At 51.2% G+C, this 15,489-nt stretch overlaps 2 protein-coding genes across 6 annotated transcripts in view; one reads left to right on the forward strand and one right to left on the reverse strand.

The window, feature by feature from the left end:
* CEP70 (centrosomal protein 70) overlaps positions 1–7,659 on the forward strand; it is a 128,870-nt gene extending 121,211 nt beyond the window's left edge. Inside the window, exon 18 of the mRNA XM_046001378.1 lies at positions 7,529–7,659. Coding sequence (XP_045857334.1) covers positions 7,529–7,659 — 131 coding nt within the window. The remainder of the gene's footprint in view (positions 1–7,528) is intronic.
* The window catches only part of ESYT3 (extended synaptotagmin 3), a 47,411-nt gene that overhangs the window by 9,303 nt on the left and 22,619 nt on the right, over positions 1–15,489 (reverse strand). For 2 of the 5 annotated variants that reach the window (XR_006817943.1, XM_046001370.1), the window contains exons 7-20: positions 14,990–15,045; positions 13,386–13,506; positions 11,128–11,298; positions 10,421–10,503; positions 8,664–8,712; positions 8,321–8,410; positions 7,771–7,833; positions 7,611–7,673; positions 7,002–7,070; positions 6,422–6,508; positions 5,300–5,449; positions 3,018–3,505; positions 2,268–2,366; positions 1,636–1,705 (exon numbers count right to left, since the gene is read on the reverse strand). Coding sequence is in view for 4 of the 5 variants with exons in the window: in XM_046001370.1 (XP_045857326.1) it covers positions 1,684–1,705; positions 2,268–2,366; positions 3,018–3,505; positions 5,300–5,449; positions 6,422–6,508; positions 7,002–7,070; positions 7,611–7,673; positions 7,771–7,833; positions 8,321–8,410; positions 8,664–8,712; positions 10,421–10,503; positions 11,128–11,298; positions 13,386–13,506; positions 14,990–15,045 (1,611 nt within the window). In the remaining variant the exon portion in view is untranslated. Of the gene's footprint in view, positions 1–1,635; positions 1,768–2,267; positions 2,367–3,017; positions 3,506–5,299; positions 5,450–6,421; positions 6,509–7,001; positions 7,071–7,610; positions 7,674–7,770; positions 7,834–8,320; positions 8,411–8,663; positions 8,713–10,420; positions 10,504–11,127; positions 11,299–13,385; positions 13,507–14,989; positions 15,046–15,489 lie in introns of all 5 variants that reach the window. The other 3 variants (XM_046001366.1, XM_046001367.1, XM_046001368.1) reach the window with 2 other exon arrangements.

Here is a 15,489-nt window from a genome sequence, read left to right on the forward strand (position 1 = left end):
ATGACCTGAGCCGAAGGCAGCGGCTTTAACCCACTGAGCCACCCAGGCGCCCTGTCTTTCCAATTCTTTTTTTTTTTTTTTTAAAGATTTTATTTATTTATTTGACAGAGAGAGAGATCACAAGTAGGTAGAGAGGCAGGCAGAGAGAGAGGAGGAAGCAGGCTCCCCGCGGAGCAGAGAGCCCGATGCGGGGCTCGATCCCAGGACCCTGAGATCATGACCTGAGCCGAAGGCAGCGGCCTAATTGACTGAGCCACCCAGGCGCCCCTGTCTTTCCAATTCTTAATGACAGCTTTGCCAGGTAGAGTATTCTTGGTTGGCAGTTTTTTCTTTTGGCACTTTGACTATATTGGGCCACTCCCTTCTGACCTTCAAAGTTTCTGCTGAAAAATCTTCTGGTTGTCTAAAGGGGTTCCCTTATATGTTAAAAGTTTTTCTCTTGTTGTCTTTAAGATTCTCCCTTTACCGTTAACTTTTGACATTTTAATTATAATGTCTTAGTATGGGTCATGCACTCACAAGAGTTGTCCAGGCTCCTAGGTTTACTGTTAGGGTGGAGGTTGCCAAGTCTGCCCTCCAGATAACCTGGCCATATCTTACTGTTACAATATTGAGAGAGAATTACTAACAGATCAGGTTTGTCACAAAAGCCAAATGTCAAACCTCTCCCTCTTGTGTTCCCACATAGCAACGGTGAAATCCTTTTATAATTGTGTCATAGCTCTCTGAGTGCAAAGTCTTTTACTTGTGTGGCTCTGGAATATAGGATGGTGCCTGGCATAAGGTGTTCAATAAATAATAGATTCTCTCTCTCCCAAACCCTTTCTTGATATCAACTCCAAGTGAAGCTCTTAAAGGGAATGTGTTAGTTCTTAGACAAGGCCCAAAGAGGACCCAATTCAGCTCTTTTAAAATGAGTAATTACTGACCAAGATAAGAGGAAATGAAAATTAACAGGTGTATTATCTCCCCAGATGTCTTTTGTTAGGATTCTGAAGCAGAAGGAAGCAATAATGAGATTTTGACTTCCTGATTTCAAGTTGACCTCAAGGTACAGAATATTTCACATAAAACTTGCCATACGTGACCCATAAAAAGCAAGAAATGTGATTAGACTCTATCAGTCATGCACCTAAGGACATTGGGTGGACAAGTCAGGAAGGACATCCGTTTCACTTGCTGCTTATGCTTTGTTGCAGAAGGGAAGACAGAGCTTCCACAGAGCTTGGAGCTCTGGAGGAAATTTTAGGTCTCTGCGTTTAAGATACGTTTTTAAGATATGTTTTGTTTTTAACTGCTACTTTAAAACAGAGTTAAAAAAAAAAAATACTTGGCCAGATTTAAATCCTTTTACCGCTAAAGAGGCTTCATTTAAAGAGAAAAGGTGTGGAGCAGTTCATAATCAGGAACATTTTAGCCTCTATGAGCAAGAAAAGTTGGTAGCTGTTTTGCTAAACTGCCCTGGCAGTCCTTTTCTCCCACTAATGTATAGAAATTTCATGAAGGCGTAGACCATATTATCCTGAGGCCCACAGATCTAGGCCTTCACAGCATCTGGCAGGTATGCCAGGCACTCAGCAAATACTTAAAGGGATAAGAAGACACTCCATAGGCAGGGGAGCTTGGTTCACTTACGTCTCATCAAACAGGGGTTCCAGGGTCCTCCGTTTTACTGAGGTCTTCTTACGACTTGCCCATCTCCTTTCTGGTAACAAGTAGACACGGACATAGGGATCAGCTCCACTGCTGGTACAGGGTGTCAGGTTTCTGATTTGGTTTCAAAGACATTAAAGAAAAAAGTTTTCAAACACTGAAAGGACTCCGTTGAAGAGGCTGTACTAGCCCTTCAGCTTTAGATGACTTGTGGATAAAAATGCCCTGTTGATGACCAAAAAACAAAAGTCTGCAGAATTTGGAGGATAAAACATCAGAAGCAGGATTTTGAAAACACGTGTTTTTTAAAGTCTGGAGTAGAGCAAGTACTTCCCATCTAAAGGAAATTGGAGATTCACATTTGAGAAAAGGTACTGGCTCCAAGTCACCCCAGACAGTTTTTGCAGTGGTTATTTTTAAACAAAGTCCTGGGCTCTGGAGCCTGCCCATCAGCATCACTGAAGACCTTGTCATTCACAGCATGCAGCCTTCAAACCTCACTTCTTCTCGTGTATTACTTGTCTACCTCAGGGATGCCCACCCCCACTATTACTTTAATCATCTCCATCCTTTCATTCACCTGAGGCCTTTGCCCTGCCCCAGCACCCCATTACCTGCAGCCATTGATGAGCACGCTGAGGCAGCGCCGCAGACACACGTAACGCACAGTGAGCTGAATCTCACCCAGCCTCCACTGCCTGAGATCCCCGCTTCTGTAAAGAAAGACTTGTCACTTCCATTGCCATTACAGGTGTTGGCCTCTCCCCCAGCCCCTGAGAGAGAAGCATGTCCTGCTTCGGGAGCATAGAGCCATGTGGGTTAATAATTATCAGTGAGGTTCCTTTCAGGCAGAAGTCAGTTCTATCCCTTCACATGTGACTGTCCTACTTCCAGTAGGAAGAACGTGAACCCAGAAGTGGGATCTGCTTTTACACCAGGATTTCCTGTGGGACTGTTGGTTAGTTATTTGACCTTTATAATATTCACTTCTATCTCACAGGGTAATTGGGAAGGTGGAATTAAAGAGCATGCTAAGCTCATAGTTAACAGTAAATGGCAGCCATTGAGGATCTATTTCCACATTCTAAGTTCTCCATAGCATCCCACACTTGGGAATGCAGGAAGTGTTTCTGTGGTAAGGAACCATAACAACCGAAGCCCAGCACCTGTTTTACGGTGGGAATGCACTTGCTCGCTCTCCCCCTTGCCCTGTGTTTCTAGCATATTCCATGCTGCCTCTCATGAAGCCACTTTGTAAAAGATCAGGACTTGCAGAGAAACGCGAGTTTGTATCTACTTCTCCATTCAGGAATGTATTTTTCACACAGGTCGTTTTAGACAAGATGAAGCAGAGAGGTGCATACTCAATGTTGAAGCTGATATCTGTCAGGTCAAAGCAGGAGGAGGCCAAGGAGTTGAGCGAGGACATGCTGGGAGCCACCCTCTTGGGCGGCCATGCGAGAGGGGAGGCAGGGCATTTCATAGGTCTGGGTGACTTGATGGGCCCTGGAGAGTGGGGGCCTGGGACAGTCAGGAAGATGGTGCCCGAACTCCTCTTCTTCCCCAAGGACTCACAGAACCCTTTGGCACGGTCCTTGCCTTTGGGCTCTGGGCCTGTCTCTTGGGGCCTGGGCTCAGTGGCAACAATAGTGGCTGACATGGAGCTCCTGGAAGTTTCTTTGGTATCAGAAGCAGGATCTGGGGGGCATGGCAAATTTGCAGGGCATTCTCCCTGGGATGGGGCTTTGGGTTCCTGGTTGGTGTCCACCTTCTTAATGAACAGAGGACCTTTCTTTAAGGCTTCAGGTCCTGTGTATGGGCTCCCCATCTCTCGTTCTTCCACACGCAGGAACTGCAAGCAGATGACAGGGTTATGGGCTGGGCCCCCTACAACCACTTTCTCCTCCTCTCCTGTCATGTTAATTTCTGGGAAGTGGTTCCTTCCTGACTACCCAAACCAGTGGATTTCTCCCCCCCACCCCACCCATATCTTCCTTAACCTCTCTCTGCCCCTGAGTCCCTATAACCAGTTTTTCTCTTTTTCCCTTATTCCTGCCTCAATAGTGAGTCTTCATGAGCACTCAGTTCTGCCCCCACTCACTGGCTGGCAGAGACCTGGCTTATTCTTAGAGGGTGTACTGTCCCTCTCTGCAAAGGACTCTCAGAATCTACACCTCCTTCACCTTCACAGATATCACACCCTGCCTTCTGGATTGGCCCTTTTCCAGCTGTCACCCTATTCACCATTGTTTTCCCTAAAATGTGTTTCCTGTCCACACACACCCCTGTGGTCCTACAAAGTTTCAAACCTCAGCCATTGTGTTTCTCCTTCCCCCTCAGTCATCAAGACCACTTCTAGGGACTTCCATTTCTAACACTAATGGTCAAAATATTCTATTCTGAAAAGCCTCAGTAGGAATGACTAATAAAATGAAACAAACATCCTTTTTAAATGCACAGCCAAGGGGCACTTGGGTGGTTCAGTCATTAAGCCGCTGCCTTTGGTTCGGGTCATGATCCCAGGCAGGATCCTGGGATCGAGGACCTCATGGGGCTCCCTGCTCGGCGGAAAGCCTGCTTCTCCCTCTCCTACTCTCCCTGCTTGTGTTCCCTCTCTGGCTGTCTGTCAAATAAAATGTTAAAAAAAAAAAAAATGCATAGCCAAATTTACAAGAAAGTAAGGAAAACCTCTAGGGTTACTGAAAAAGGCTAAGCTTTCCTAGGGTCATTTATCAACCACGAAAAATCCAAGGGGTAGGGAGAAGAGGCCTCAGGTCAATGTGAGGCTGAGTTGAAGTAGGAACCATGAAGGTGGGGTCTCTTTAGGGAAAAAAGTAGTCTAGGATAAACATTTCCCCCCTGCCCAAGGAAAGACTGCAAAGAAATATGTCCATCTTGCTTGTACTCTGCTGGGGAGACTGAAGACTTTCCTGAGGATATAGCACCTTATAGGACTGTCTTATATGAATTTTGGTTCAAATTCATACCTGTGGAATCATGAAACCTAAAAATTTAAATAAAAATTAACGTAAGAGTGGACCCTAGTTTGTAAGGCTCTCAAGGTACATGGTTACAGCAAAACAGAATCTCCTTGGAAGCAAGCAAACTCAATCTAGGTCACAAAAGAACACAACATATGTTTGCAACCCAAGTCATCAAACAGAAATGAGTCACCCTGAAAAAGCATCAACAGATACAACAAATGTCAAAATCTCAATTCTCAAGATCTTCAGATAATAGAATTCACATTATAGCGTAGATATTTTCAGATGGTTATAGAATATAAACATGATAATAAACATAATAAAATACAGTGAAAAAAGACAATGAATTTGGAAAAGATAGAAATAAAAAATAGCCTTTGAAGTAAAAACCATGAATAGTTAAAAGAATTAGATCTGAGGAAATCAGAATGTAGCACCAAGAGACAGTGAAGTCAGGTGGAGACAGAAGAGATGGGGAGAAGGTCCAGTGTAGGAGTTCTAGAATTAAAGATTAAAAGAATGGAGAGCCAATATCTGAAGAGATAACGGCTGACAATAAATCTATTTCCTAGCTTTTCAGCACCGAGCAGGTACTTAGTTGAGACAGTCACCTTGTCCATGGCCAGAGCCATGGAACATGGGGAACAAGAGGAAATAGTTACCCGAAGCACCAGCCTCATGGAGATGAGGCTGTCCAGGCCTGAGTGGTCCAACTGAAAGCGCTGCTCGAGGGTGAGGTCTGTATAGGGTAGAATCTGGCACAGGGGGATCTCCAGCACTCCCAGAGCACACTCTTGGTCATCATCAAGCACCTGGGCAGTGGGCCAGTCACAAAACAGGAGAACCAAGACCCAAACCTGCCACCACCCTCTTGGGGCCCATTCAAGTCTACGTTCACTTCAGTAAGCAGGTACTGTGCTTCTATTGGCCTCTGGTCCTGTTCTGAAAACCTGGCAGGTAGGATCTCTATGAGGCAGATGCCCAGGGCCTCAGGGGCTTTAGGGACTAATGGGCTGAGGGCCTGAAAAGATCCCAGATCTGCTTTTTTTGTTGTTTAAGATTTCTTTTTTAATTTTTATTTTTTAATAAACATATAATGTATTTTTAGCCCCAGGGGTACAGGTCTGTGAATCGCCAGGTTTACACACTTCACAGCACTCACGATAGCACATACCCTCCCCAATGTCCATAACCCCCTCCCCCTCTGCCAACCCCCCCTCCCCCCAGCAACCCCCAGTTTGTTTTGTGAGATTCAGAGTCACTTATGGTTTGTCTCCCTCCCGATCCCATCTTGTTTCATTTATTCTTCTCCTATCCCCCTACCCCCCCACGCTGCATCTCCACGTCCTCATATCAGGGAGGTCATATGACAGTTGTCTGTTTAAGATTTCTTGACTAAGTCACTGTTTGCACCTCTGTTTGCTTATTGTAAAATAAAGAAGCTCTCTTCCACAGATCTTTGTGAAGGTTAAATTATTGTTTAAAGAAGTACATCATCACTAAGATCCTGGGAGGATCCCAATATAGGCCTCTCTGGGTGCTGGTAACGACTGGAAAGATTCTTGCAGGGAGAGCCAAGGGACTCAAGGGTTTGTCCTTCCACAGCTCTTACCCACTGTCCTTGGGCACCAGGCTCATGAAGATGAGGGACCTCTGCACCCTCTCCCACAGAAAAGGGGCTGACTTTTCTGCTGGGAGAAGCTGCTCAAGGTGCATTATCAAGCTCCCCACCCCTCATGGCTTAGACACTGGTAAACTTTGCTCCAAGAGCCCGACTTTCAGACCTTCAGATGCAGCTGCTCAGCTGCCACGCTGGACACAAAGAAGGAAAACACCTGGCTCCACACTGGGTCCTTGCTGTGGGGACAGGTCTGGGGACAGAAGAGAGAAAGATCATTGAAGGGTCAGGAGGGGCAGAGCAGGATACTGGCACCCTCTGCTTTCGGCTGGCCACCCAAGGGGAGCCTTCTCAGCCTCTGCCCGGGGAGCAGACCCCGACACACTGCCATCTAGGGGACACATGGAGAGCAGGGCAGCCAGACTCAAGGCAAGGAGAGCTTTCCCAGCAAGCTTTGCAGGAGCGGAAAAGCATCGCAGCAGCAGTAGAGCTCACTTCCAGGAGAGGGGACCCACAGGATTTCTGCTTTCTAGCAGGTGCCCTTGGGCAAGTCAGGCACCTCTGACCCTCAGATTCTTAAAACCACAGAACTGTTTGGTGCGGCTGTTCCGAAGACAAAGTGCCTTGGCTGTAACTGGCACCTACCAAGCATTCAGTTCTCTAATTCCCTTACCTTTTCTTATCTCCTTGAAAAGGCGTCGAGCCCCCAGTTCTTGGTCCCATGGCTACACGCCAAGCTATCTTACCTTGCTCATGTGTGTCTTCTTGCCCACAGATAGCTTGACATAGGAAGAAGGGTCTCTGCTGACTTTGTTCTGTGAGGGGCAAATCCACAGCGATGGAAGTGGCAGCACTGGCTTGAGACAGCACCCCGCTGGACCTCCCAGCTCCCAGAGCTGCGGCGGGACCCGGGCCAACCAATCGCTTCCCTTCAGAAGGAGGCTGCTGTGATGCTCCCAGGGCCCTGGGCTGCCAGCACTGTGCAAGGACCAGGATAGGGCTAACCCGAGGAGAGGTTCCAAGTTCATGACAGGAACCCAGGAGTTAGGCCTGGTTCGGCACAGGCTCTTGTCCCCCGGGGCTATGGAAATGGTCAAGTTCTGGCTCTTTAGTTTGTGACTCAGGTGCTTAACCTTCTGGGTGCTACTTGTCAAATGGCAAAAACAGACACACTCATCATAGGACTCAGGCATAATGAATGTGGGGGACAAGTTGTAAGACCCAGTGCCTGGCACACAGCAGACTTAATGAATGGTGCTCTTGTCATCCATAGGCTGTGGGTGCACAGATGATCACCCCGAAGACAAGGCTATGGTTACTCTGGGGAAAAGGAGCCATGACTTGCTTTCACTCACCTTGGTGAACCTGGAGAGTTTTTTGGCTCGATATTCACCATTCAGGTAGTCAAAAGGGTTTCTCTATAGCACACGAAGAAGAGAATAAACGAATGACACATGGACATTTGCAAGTGATGGGCACAAGGCAGGGTGTGACATTGGGCATGTCATCACTCACCGGCAGGTTGCAGGCACTCTCCAAGAAGACCATGAGGATGGCAGTTGAAAGGCCACCTTGGTCCTACAACCAGACACACACCCTCAGTAATGCTGCAGCATCAGGAGACAGACTGGCTTTGGAGAAGCCCATTCATGGTAGAAGGAAACCAGCCAGCCCTTGCACTCTAGACAAGCCCTAAGATTCCCCACAACCTAGCTTTTTGTTGAGACGGTGTTTACATCTGCAGCAGGACAGATTCAAGTCAAACACAGGGGTGGACTTCCCCATGGACTGGGCTGATCAGCACCAGCATCCTTTAAGGATCCCATCCTCCCTGGGCAGACAGCCTCTGCTGAGAGATCAGGAGCTGCCCTGTGTGGAGATGAGGCTAAGGGACAGGTTCAGCAGAAGGTAGGGGCTGGCTGGAGGATTCTGTGAGTGAGATCTGGAGGCTTCATCTCGCCCCCTTCCACAGCTCACACATGGACCGGCCGTGCCACAAGTCCCACCCCTGCGCCACCACACCCACACACCTTTCCTTTAGGGAGCCCTGACACCCCACACTCACTTCAATCAGAGCTTCTGGGTTGGCAATCAGTGAAAGCCACTCCAGCCGCAGGTGCAGCCGCCCGGTGGTTGTGTCGTTCAGGACAAACCACTGTAAGGGGGGGGAGTGAGAAGGGAGAGGAAAGCTCAGGGAAAGGGCCACTGAGGTGCTACAGACCCTCTTCAAGCAGTTCAGTTCAGGGACCTTTAATAGGTGGCTTTAGGGGAAAAGTGACCCAGCCCAGAGGGGATGGGCTCTGGGCTTGAGGGACCAGGAGAGGTGGTCATAGAACTGCTTCTGTCCCCCTGTGGACAGATGGAAACCAGGATGTCCACAGGGAGGGGGTTATAGGCACCAACTCTACCTCATCCACCACTCTGTTCGTCATGACATCCCCAAGGCAGATCTGCAAGCTGGAATACACAGGAAGTCAGTTCAGCTCCAAGGAGGCAAGAAGCAGATGTGAGTGCGGTCCTCCAGACGGGAGCTTATCCATCTCAAGGAACCAGTGGGAGACCACTCGCAGCTCAAACAAAGGAAGGCCTGGCTGACCATCAGGTCTACTGCCTGGGCAGCCAAGTGGCTCTGATCCCCACAGGAGAATGACCAGGCACTGTACACACTGGCCCTGGATTTCTGTGACGGTACTACTAGTGTTTTGAATGGCACGGTTCTTCACTGTGCAGAACTGCCCGTGCATTACAGGAATTTAGCTTCCCTGTCCTGTGCCCCCTAAATGCCAGTGGCACCACCTTCCACAGTCATGGTAACAACCCCAAATGCCCCTCCAGCACCTCCCCAGATGCCCTCCAAGGGGTAAGTATAGTTGGCATGGGTGTGAGAGGAGGTGCTGGCCACACTCACAGCGTGCCTCCACCTACCCAAGCCAAGCCCAAATAGATGATCCCGATAGCCAGCAGCGAGACTGTGTAGGTGTTAGAAATGTGCTTGAGCTCAGAACACACTCGAAATCAGTCACAGCACCAACTACAAGCCACACTTCTAATCCGCAACAATACAAAACCTGCAGCTTTTTCCATTAAGATGAAAAGAAAAATAGTACCGGGTGGTAAGCTGTTTCTTAGGCTGTCAGATCATGTCCCTCCCACTTTGCTTTGTTTCTACTTTTAAAATTACCTTTTCATGGAAACAAGCTAAACAATACAGCAGTGTGAAAATTTGGGTAAAACTATCTTTTCTGCCTCCCAATCCCCACCTCCTGGATGAGCAGTGTGAACAGCCTGCTGTGTGGCTTCCGTGCTCGTTGTGCTCACACAGACCCATACTCAAGAGTCCTCCCTGCAGAAATGAATCAAACTGCACAGGTCACTTCCAACTGCTTGCCCCACCCCCATACTGGCATCCTCTAGCCTTCAGGTCGATAAACACAGATGCTTCTACTCATCATTCTTTAAAGCTGCAGAATAGGGGTACCTGGGTGGCTCACTGGGTTAAAGCCTCTGCCTTCGGCTCATGATCTCAGGGTCCTGGGATCGAGCCCAGCCTCGGGCTCTCTGCTCAGCAGGGAGCTTGCTTCCACCTCTCTCTCTATCTGCCTGCCTCTCTGCCTACTTGTGATCTCTGCCTGTCAAATAAATAAAATCTTAAAAAAAAAAAAAGCGGCAGAATATTCTGTAGTTTGGCAACAGCAAATTTATTCAAACATTTTCAACCAATGTGCTCTGAGGCTGGACTATTCATGTTTCCAGGCTTTTTTGTTTTGCCGCCACAGTTCTGCTCATTGCAGAGCATTTCAGGTATAATGCTTTCACTTTACAGGAGATTCCTGGAAGTGGGGCTAATGGGCCAAAAGACATGTACATTTGGAGTTTCTACAGCCAGCCCCAGCCTAGCCATTTCAGTCCTCCCACAGCCCTGAGTTTGGGTTCTGCCCCAGAGCAAGTGGCCAGGGCTCCTTGGCACAGGGGACCTGCCCATCCATGCCAGCCTTGCCCCTACGACTGTTCCAAATGGGGACTCCTGTACATCATCAGGAGTGCAGGAAGCAGAGCCCGTGGCACACAAACCTTGGGGCCTTCAGGTCACTGAGGTGGAAGCAGCGGTGCCGTGTCCCAAGGGCCAGCCCAGTGCCCCCAGGTCCAGCTCAGCCCTCCTCCTCACCTGCCCAGGAAGTCATCCCTGTCGGGATCTTCATCATACAGGTCCACCTCCAGGTCCTGCCCAGGAACTTCATACACTATGAACTGTAAGGAAAGACAGGTGACTTGGTCTGCGGGCCACAATGGCTGATGAAGCAGACCTCAAGCATGACCCAAGGAGAGCCAAATTCCATCCAGCTCTGCCACCCGCCGGTGCAGAGCCCTGGGCGTATTCCTGCCTTCCAGTGCTTTTGGAGAATCCCACTTCTAAGAATGGAGTGATGTCCTCTCGCAGGATGGGGAGGATTAGGGTGGGTGCTTGGGATGGTGGCTGCTGTGCGTTCTGCACGGGACTCGCAGCTTCTGGAGCACTGAACAGGCTGTGCGTACTACCCTTCAAGTAGTAGCGACTGTGGGTGAATTTAAGGGAGAACATTGAGCTCCTGATGTCAGGCTCTGGCAGGGGAAGTTGAGAGGATCTGGGCAGAACTGATTCTGTCTTTTCCTCTGGTTTGAAAAATTTCAAGCTGTCTGGTACGGAAGGGAGGTGGGACTTCCCTGCAGCAGGGCCACAGCAGCGCCCCTCTGGAGGCCTGGTGGATGTGGGAAATCGGCCCACTCCTCTGGCCTACTGTTGCCCCATGGGTACGTGAGGCCCTCCCTTGTTCGGACCCAGCATGACCCAGCATGAAGCCTGGAGGGCATCAAAAGTAGCCAGGAGACCCTCACCTCAAATACCTCATTCCACGTGGGGTTCAGGTTCTTGTAGATGGTCCTACTCCGGAAATGCTGTAGGCCAATGCTCACCTTGGCGTAGGGGTCTGACTTGCCTCGGATCCCTAGGAAGCTGTCCTTCTGAGCCAGCATCTCGGCCTCCAGCAAATGGACTCTGATCACTCCCTGGAAAATGCCCCAGCCCAGGGCTCACAGTTGCTTCCTGGGCTGTGCCAGCCCTCAAGGCCCACCGCACTGGAGTCAAAGCCATCAGGCATCATCCCAGTCCCATCTCACTTGCTCCAGGTTCAGATGGAAAACAGAAGCCAGATCTGGCAATCTCTCATCATATAGCAAGTGATGTCAGGGCCCAGGGCTCTGTCCACTGCATCGTGATGCCCTGCCCACTTTCCTGGCCTTCCCTTCCTCGCTTGGCTCCAACCTGCCATGTGACTGGCTTAACTGCAGCCATTTCCTCCTGTGCCGACAACCACCATCTGAGGAGGTTTCCTCCTGTACTCATCACCCCCCCACCCCGCCCAGTAACGTGCATACAGACCAAGTTCAAGTCATTTTTTTCCTCCCCACCCCTGTGGGGACTGCATGATGTGGGCAGTGGGTCCCTGTGCTCAGAAAGGCCCTGCACTGACTCCCGCCCCACCCCCACATGCAGCTTTGTCCTGAGGCAGAACAAAGCACAAGACTTAGGAAATACAGTTCATGGGGCCAGTAAGGGCTCCTGCCCGGAACTGTTCTTCTTCTTCTTTTTTTTTAACATCAGTAGATACGTGTACACTTCTGATAAGCGCTGAGGAATTGCTGAACTGCTGAATCACTTTACTATCCACCTGAAACTAACCTAACACTGTATGTCAACTATACTGGAATTCAAGTAAAAGAAAAAAATACCAGGAGATACATTTCCATTTATCCTTTGACCCAGCAATCCCACTGCTAGCTCTAAAAGGATACTGGTAAAAACAAAGAAAGACACACACGAGGCTACTCGTGACAGCACTACTGGTAACAGAGAAAGACTGACTCGCTGCCCATCAGAACTAGCTAAATAACACACAGCACACGCGCGCCGTGGAGTTCTGCAGCTGTGAAGAGAAGGGCCCTGTCCACGCTGTCACTGACTGGTGCCCGTGACGCATGGAGGGATAAAAGCAAGGTGGGGAAACCTGTAGTTCATTGCCATCCACAAAGAAGGGGAAGGGGAACGTAATTAGATGAGCACACAACTGCTCATATGAGAAAAGGAACAGTGGAAGGATAAACCGTTACCTATAGGAGGAGGGTAGAGGTTAGGTGGAGGGAATAAGGGATAGGAGTCAGACTCCTTGAAACAGAATTTGGTTTTTGTATCAGATTTTAGAAGCTTGCCAATATTTTACACGGTGGTAAAAGGAAGTTATGGTCAAAATTAAGCCCTAAAAGTAGAAAATGGAATGAGACCAGTCAGTGTAAATATTCATGGCCAGTTGTCACAAATACACAAAACTATCCCAAGTGAGTTTAAATCATAGCAGCTTCCCAGGACACCTTGCGAATCCACCCCAAAGACAGACTGTTTTCAGTAATGGTACTGAACTGTTCTTCTAAGACTGCCACACGGGGCTGAAGCCCGAGTCACTGTGGCAAGACGGTGAGGACGCCTGTGCTCTGTCTCCCTGGACAGCCCAGGCCTCCCCTGCGTGCAGCTGCAGCAGGCCGGTGCCTCCGACACTGCGCGGATGGTGAAATGGGCGCGTCCCCCTCTCCTGAGCCCTAACTGCCAGTCCTGAAGGGCACCTCCTGTAGGGAGGCCATGTGCCGTGCTCAGAGGCCTCCCAATCGGGGCCCAGGATAGCGGGGGCAGTGGGACTGAGCACACAATAAAGCTCCCCATCCTGTGCTGACTGACTGTTTTCTCCCGGGGATTCTTTCCACCCTCAAATGATGGGAGTCAGGGGAGCCTCATGTCCCTGAAGAGAGGATGGGAGCCTCCTGGAGTTTCCTCAGGGCGGGGGTAACTATCCACAGTCCCCAACCCAGGCTGCAGCTGGGACCAGGATCCAGGAAGGAACGCCGCCTGGGCTCTGCCCCTCCCTAGATGGGTGGCTTTGGGCAAACCAGTCAATCTTCCCAAGATTCAGTCTTCCCCCAACAGAATGAGGAAGCCATGCTCTCACAGGACAGAGACAACTGTCATCTGAGAATGCATTCCCTCTGCAGGCCCATCCATCCCTCAGTCCCAGGCCCCATGCTCCGTGGCCGGTGCTGGTACTCACGCAGGGTAGAGGGAAGAGCAGGCTGGTCACATCCAGCCCCTTCTTCACAGGCACAGTTACGCGGTTGGGCAGCACCAGGTGGGCAGCAATGAGTTCCTCCAGCAGGCTGTCTGACACCTCACTGGGGACAGTGGGCACAGCCAGCTGTAGAGGGGTGGCCCTGCCTTCCCCCAGGTTACCTGCCCCACCACCCAGCCCCAGAACTGGAATCAGGAGCAGAGTTGGTGGGGGGGGCCCTGCCCGGGAGAGACCAGCCCTGACTCCAGCCTGCCTGGCTTGGGGGGAGGTGGGGCTTACGTTTTGACAGCCCCCAACCACCCCTTTTCCCCATCTCGCTCTGTTCTCTGAGGCATCACGGTGGGGTAGCTAAGAGGGGTGACCTGGAGCCCTTGTGCCAATCTTGGCTCCATCGCCCATGAGCTGTGGGGCCTTGGGTAAGTTGCTGACTTCTCTGGACCAGTTTCCTCATCTCTAAACCGAGGATATGAACACTACCTCCTCGGGTTGTTACAAGGCGTTAAAACACGGAAAGTGCAGAGAACGGTGCCCCGTGCACGGTAAGTGCTAAGTGTTTGCTCCCGTGGCCCTCCTACTCCCCAACATCCCATCAAAATTCTGTTTACTGCCCGACTCTGTCTCCCCAGTAGAGCAGCAGGCACAGTGTCGAGAACAGGACTAGCACACAGTAGGTACTCAGTAAACACCTGTTGACCGACACGGCGTACAAGTGGATTCTCTGAATCCAGGGGCCAAGGGGGGGGGGCATCCTCAGTGAGGGAGCCCGGGGTCCTTCCTGCAGGCAGGGGAGGTGCCTGACCTTGGAAAGCCCCAGCTTGCCCTGGTCAGTCCAACCATCCTTCCCTCATGGGACATGTGTCCATGTGGGGTCAGAGCCCTCCTCTGCTCCCACCTGGGGGCCCGAGGCCCTACGTGCAGCAGCCCTTAGAGCCAGTCCCCGGAATGTGAAATCTCCCAGACCAGCTTCTCTTCACTGGCTTCTGCTATGACAACAGCCCCCTGTGACCATGGTTGGGTGAGGCCTTGTGGGCTTCTCACCACACACTTGGCTGGGGGCGGGGGTGGAGTGCAGCTGCAAGGAGGACATCGTGTGCGTCCATGCCCACTGCGCCTCCGCACACGCGTGAGTGATCTCCCAAAACCATGGCACAGAAGAAGCAGGCTCCCCTTTCAGGGAGGAAGAGCCCAGAGGGGTACAGGAAATTGTCTGAAATCATACAGTGCTGAGTGACCAAGACAGGAACCTGGTCTGGCCGGGGCTGGTTACAAAGCCTGTGCTCTCGGTAGCCCCCACGGCCTTCCCCAGGACGTCTCATCTGGCCGGCATGTGCCCGTGCGTTTGAGTGTGTAAGTGCTCTGGAGGCAGCGCCTGCCCACGGAGGCCAAGCAGCACTGCCGGCCTCCCGCTCCCCCTCCAAACACACCAGCCCTCCTCCCTCTGGAGCAGGGCCGGCTTGGTGCCAGTCCCAGTCTACAGGCAGGGGCCGGGAAGGAGGGCACCGCCGCTGGGCAGCTCCAGTCACCGGCTGCCCACTGCTGAGGGCCCCACTCTGGGGGTCTGCCCACCGTCCCCACAGAGCACTCACTTGATTCCCGGTGCATCCAGCAGGTTGGTCAGGCCCGTCCAGTTGATCTGCAGATGCTGCAGGGGCAGAGGGAGGCTGTTAGACTGGAAGAAGCCAGAAGCCCAAGGCTGAGTCCCTCGGCCAAGCGCGTGGCGCCCACCAGCATGTAGAACACAGCTGCTGTGGGGGGCACCTCCGGGGGGGTGTCAGGCAAATGAGGGCACCTCTTAGTCTTACGCAGGCCTCGGTCTGCCGCCTCCCTGCTGGGACCACACAGGAGGGAGGCCGTGCACAGGGCCCCAGGCTGGCCCGGACTGTCTGAGACGCGCTCCTCTCCACCTTGGACCCTCTGTGTGACCTGGGCAAGCCGCTCCTGCGAGCTGTTTCTTGCTTTTGGGTTTAGAGCAGAGTGGAGCACCTCAGGCCGCCCCAGATGATGGGACGTGAGGAGTGTGAGATACCCAGGTCTAGGTTGGTGTAGGCAGTTCCATTCTCGGGCTCACACTAGCACCTGGGGCCCG

The sequence above is a fragment of the Meles meles genome, chromosome 4, assembly GCF_922984935.1.
Source record: "Meles meles chromosome 4, mMelMel3.1 paternal haplotype, whole genome shotgun sequence".
Classification (NCBI taxonomy): domain Eukaryota; kingdom Metazoa; phylum Chordata; class Mammalia; order Carnivora; family Mustelidae; genus Meles; species Meles meles.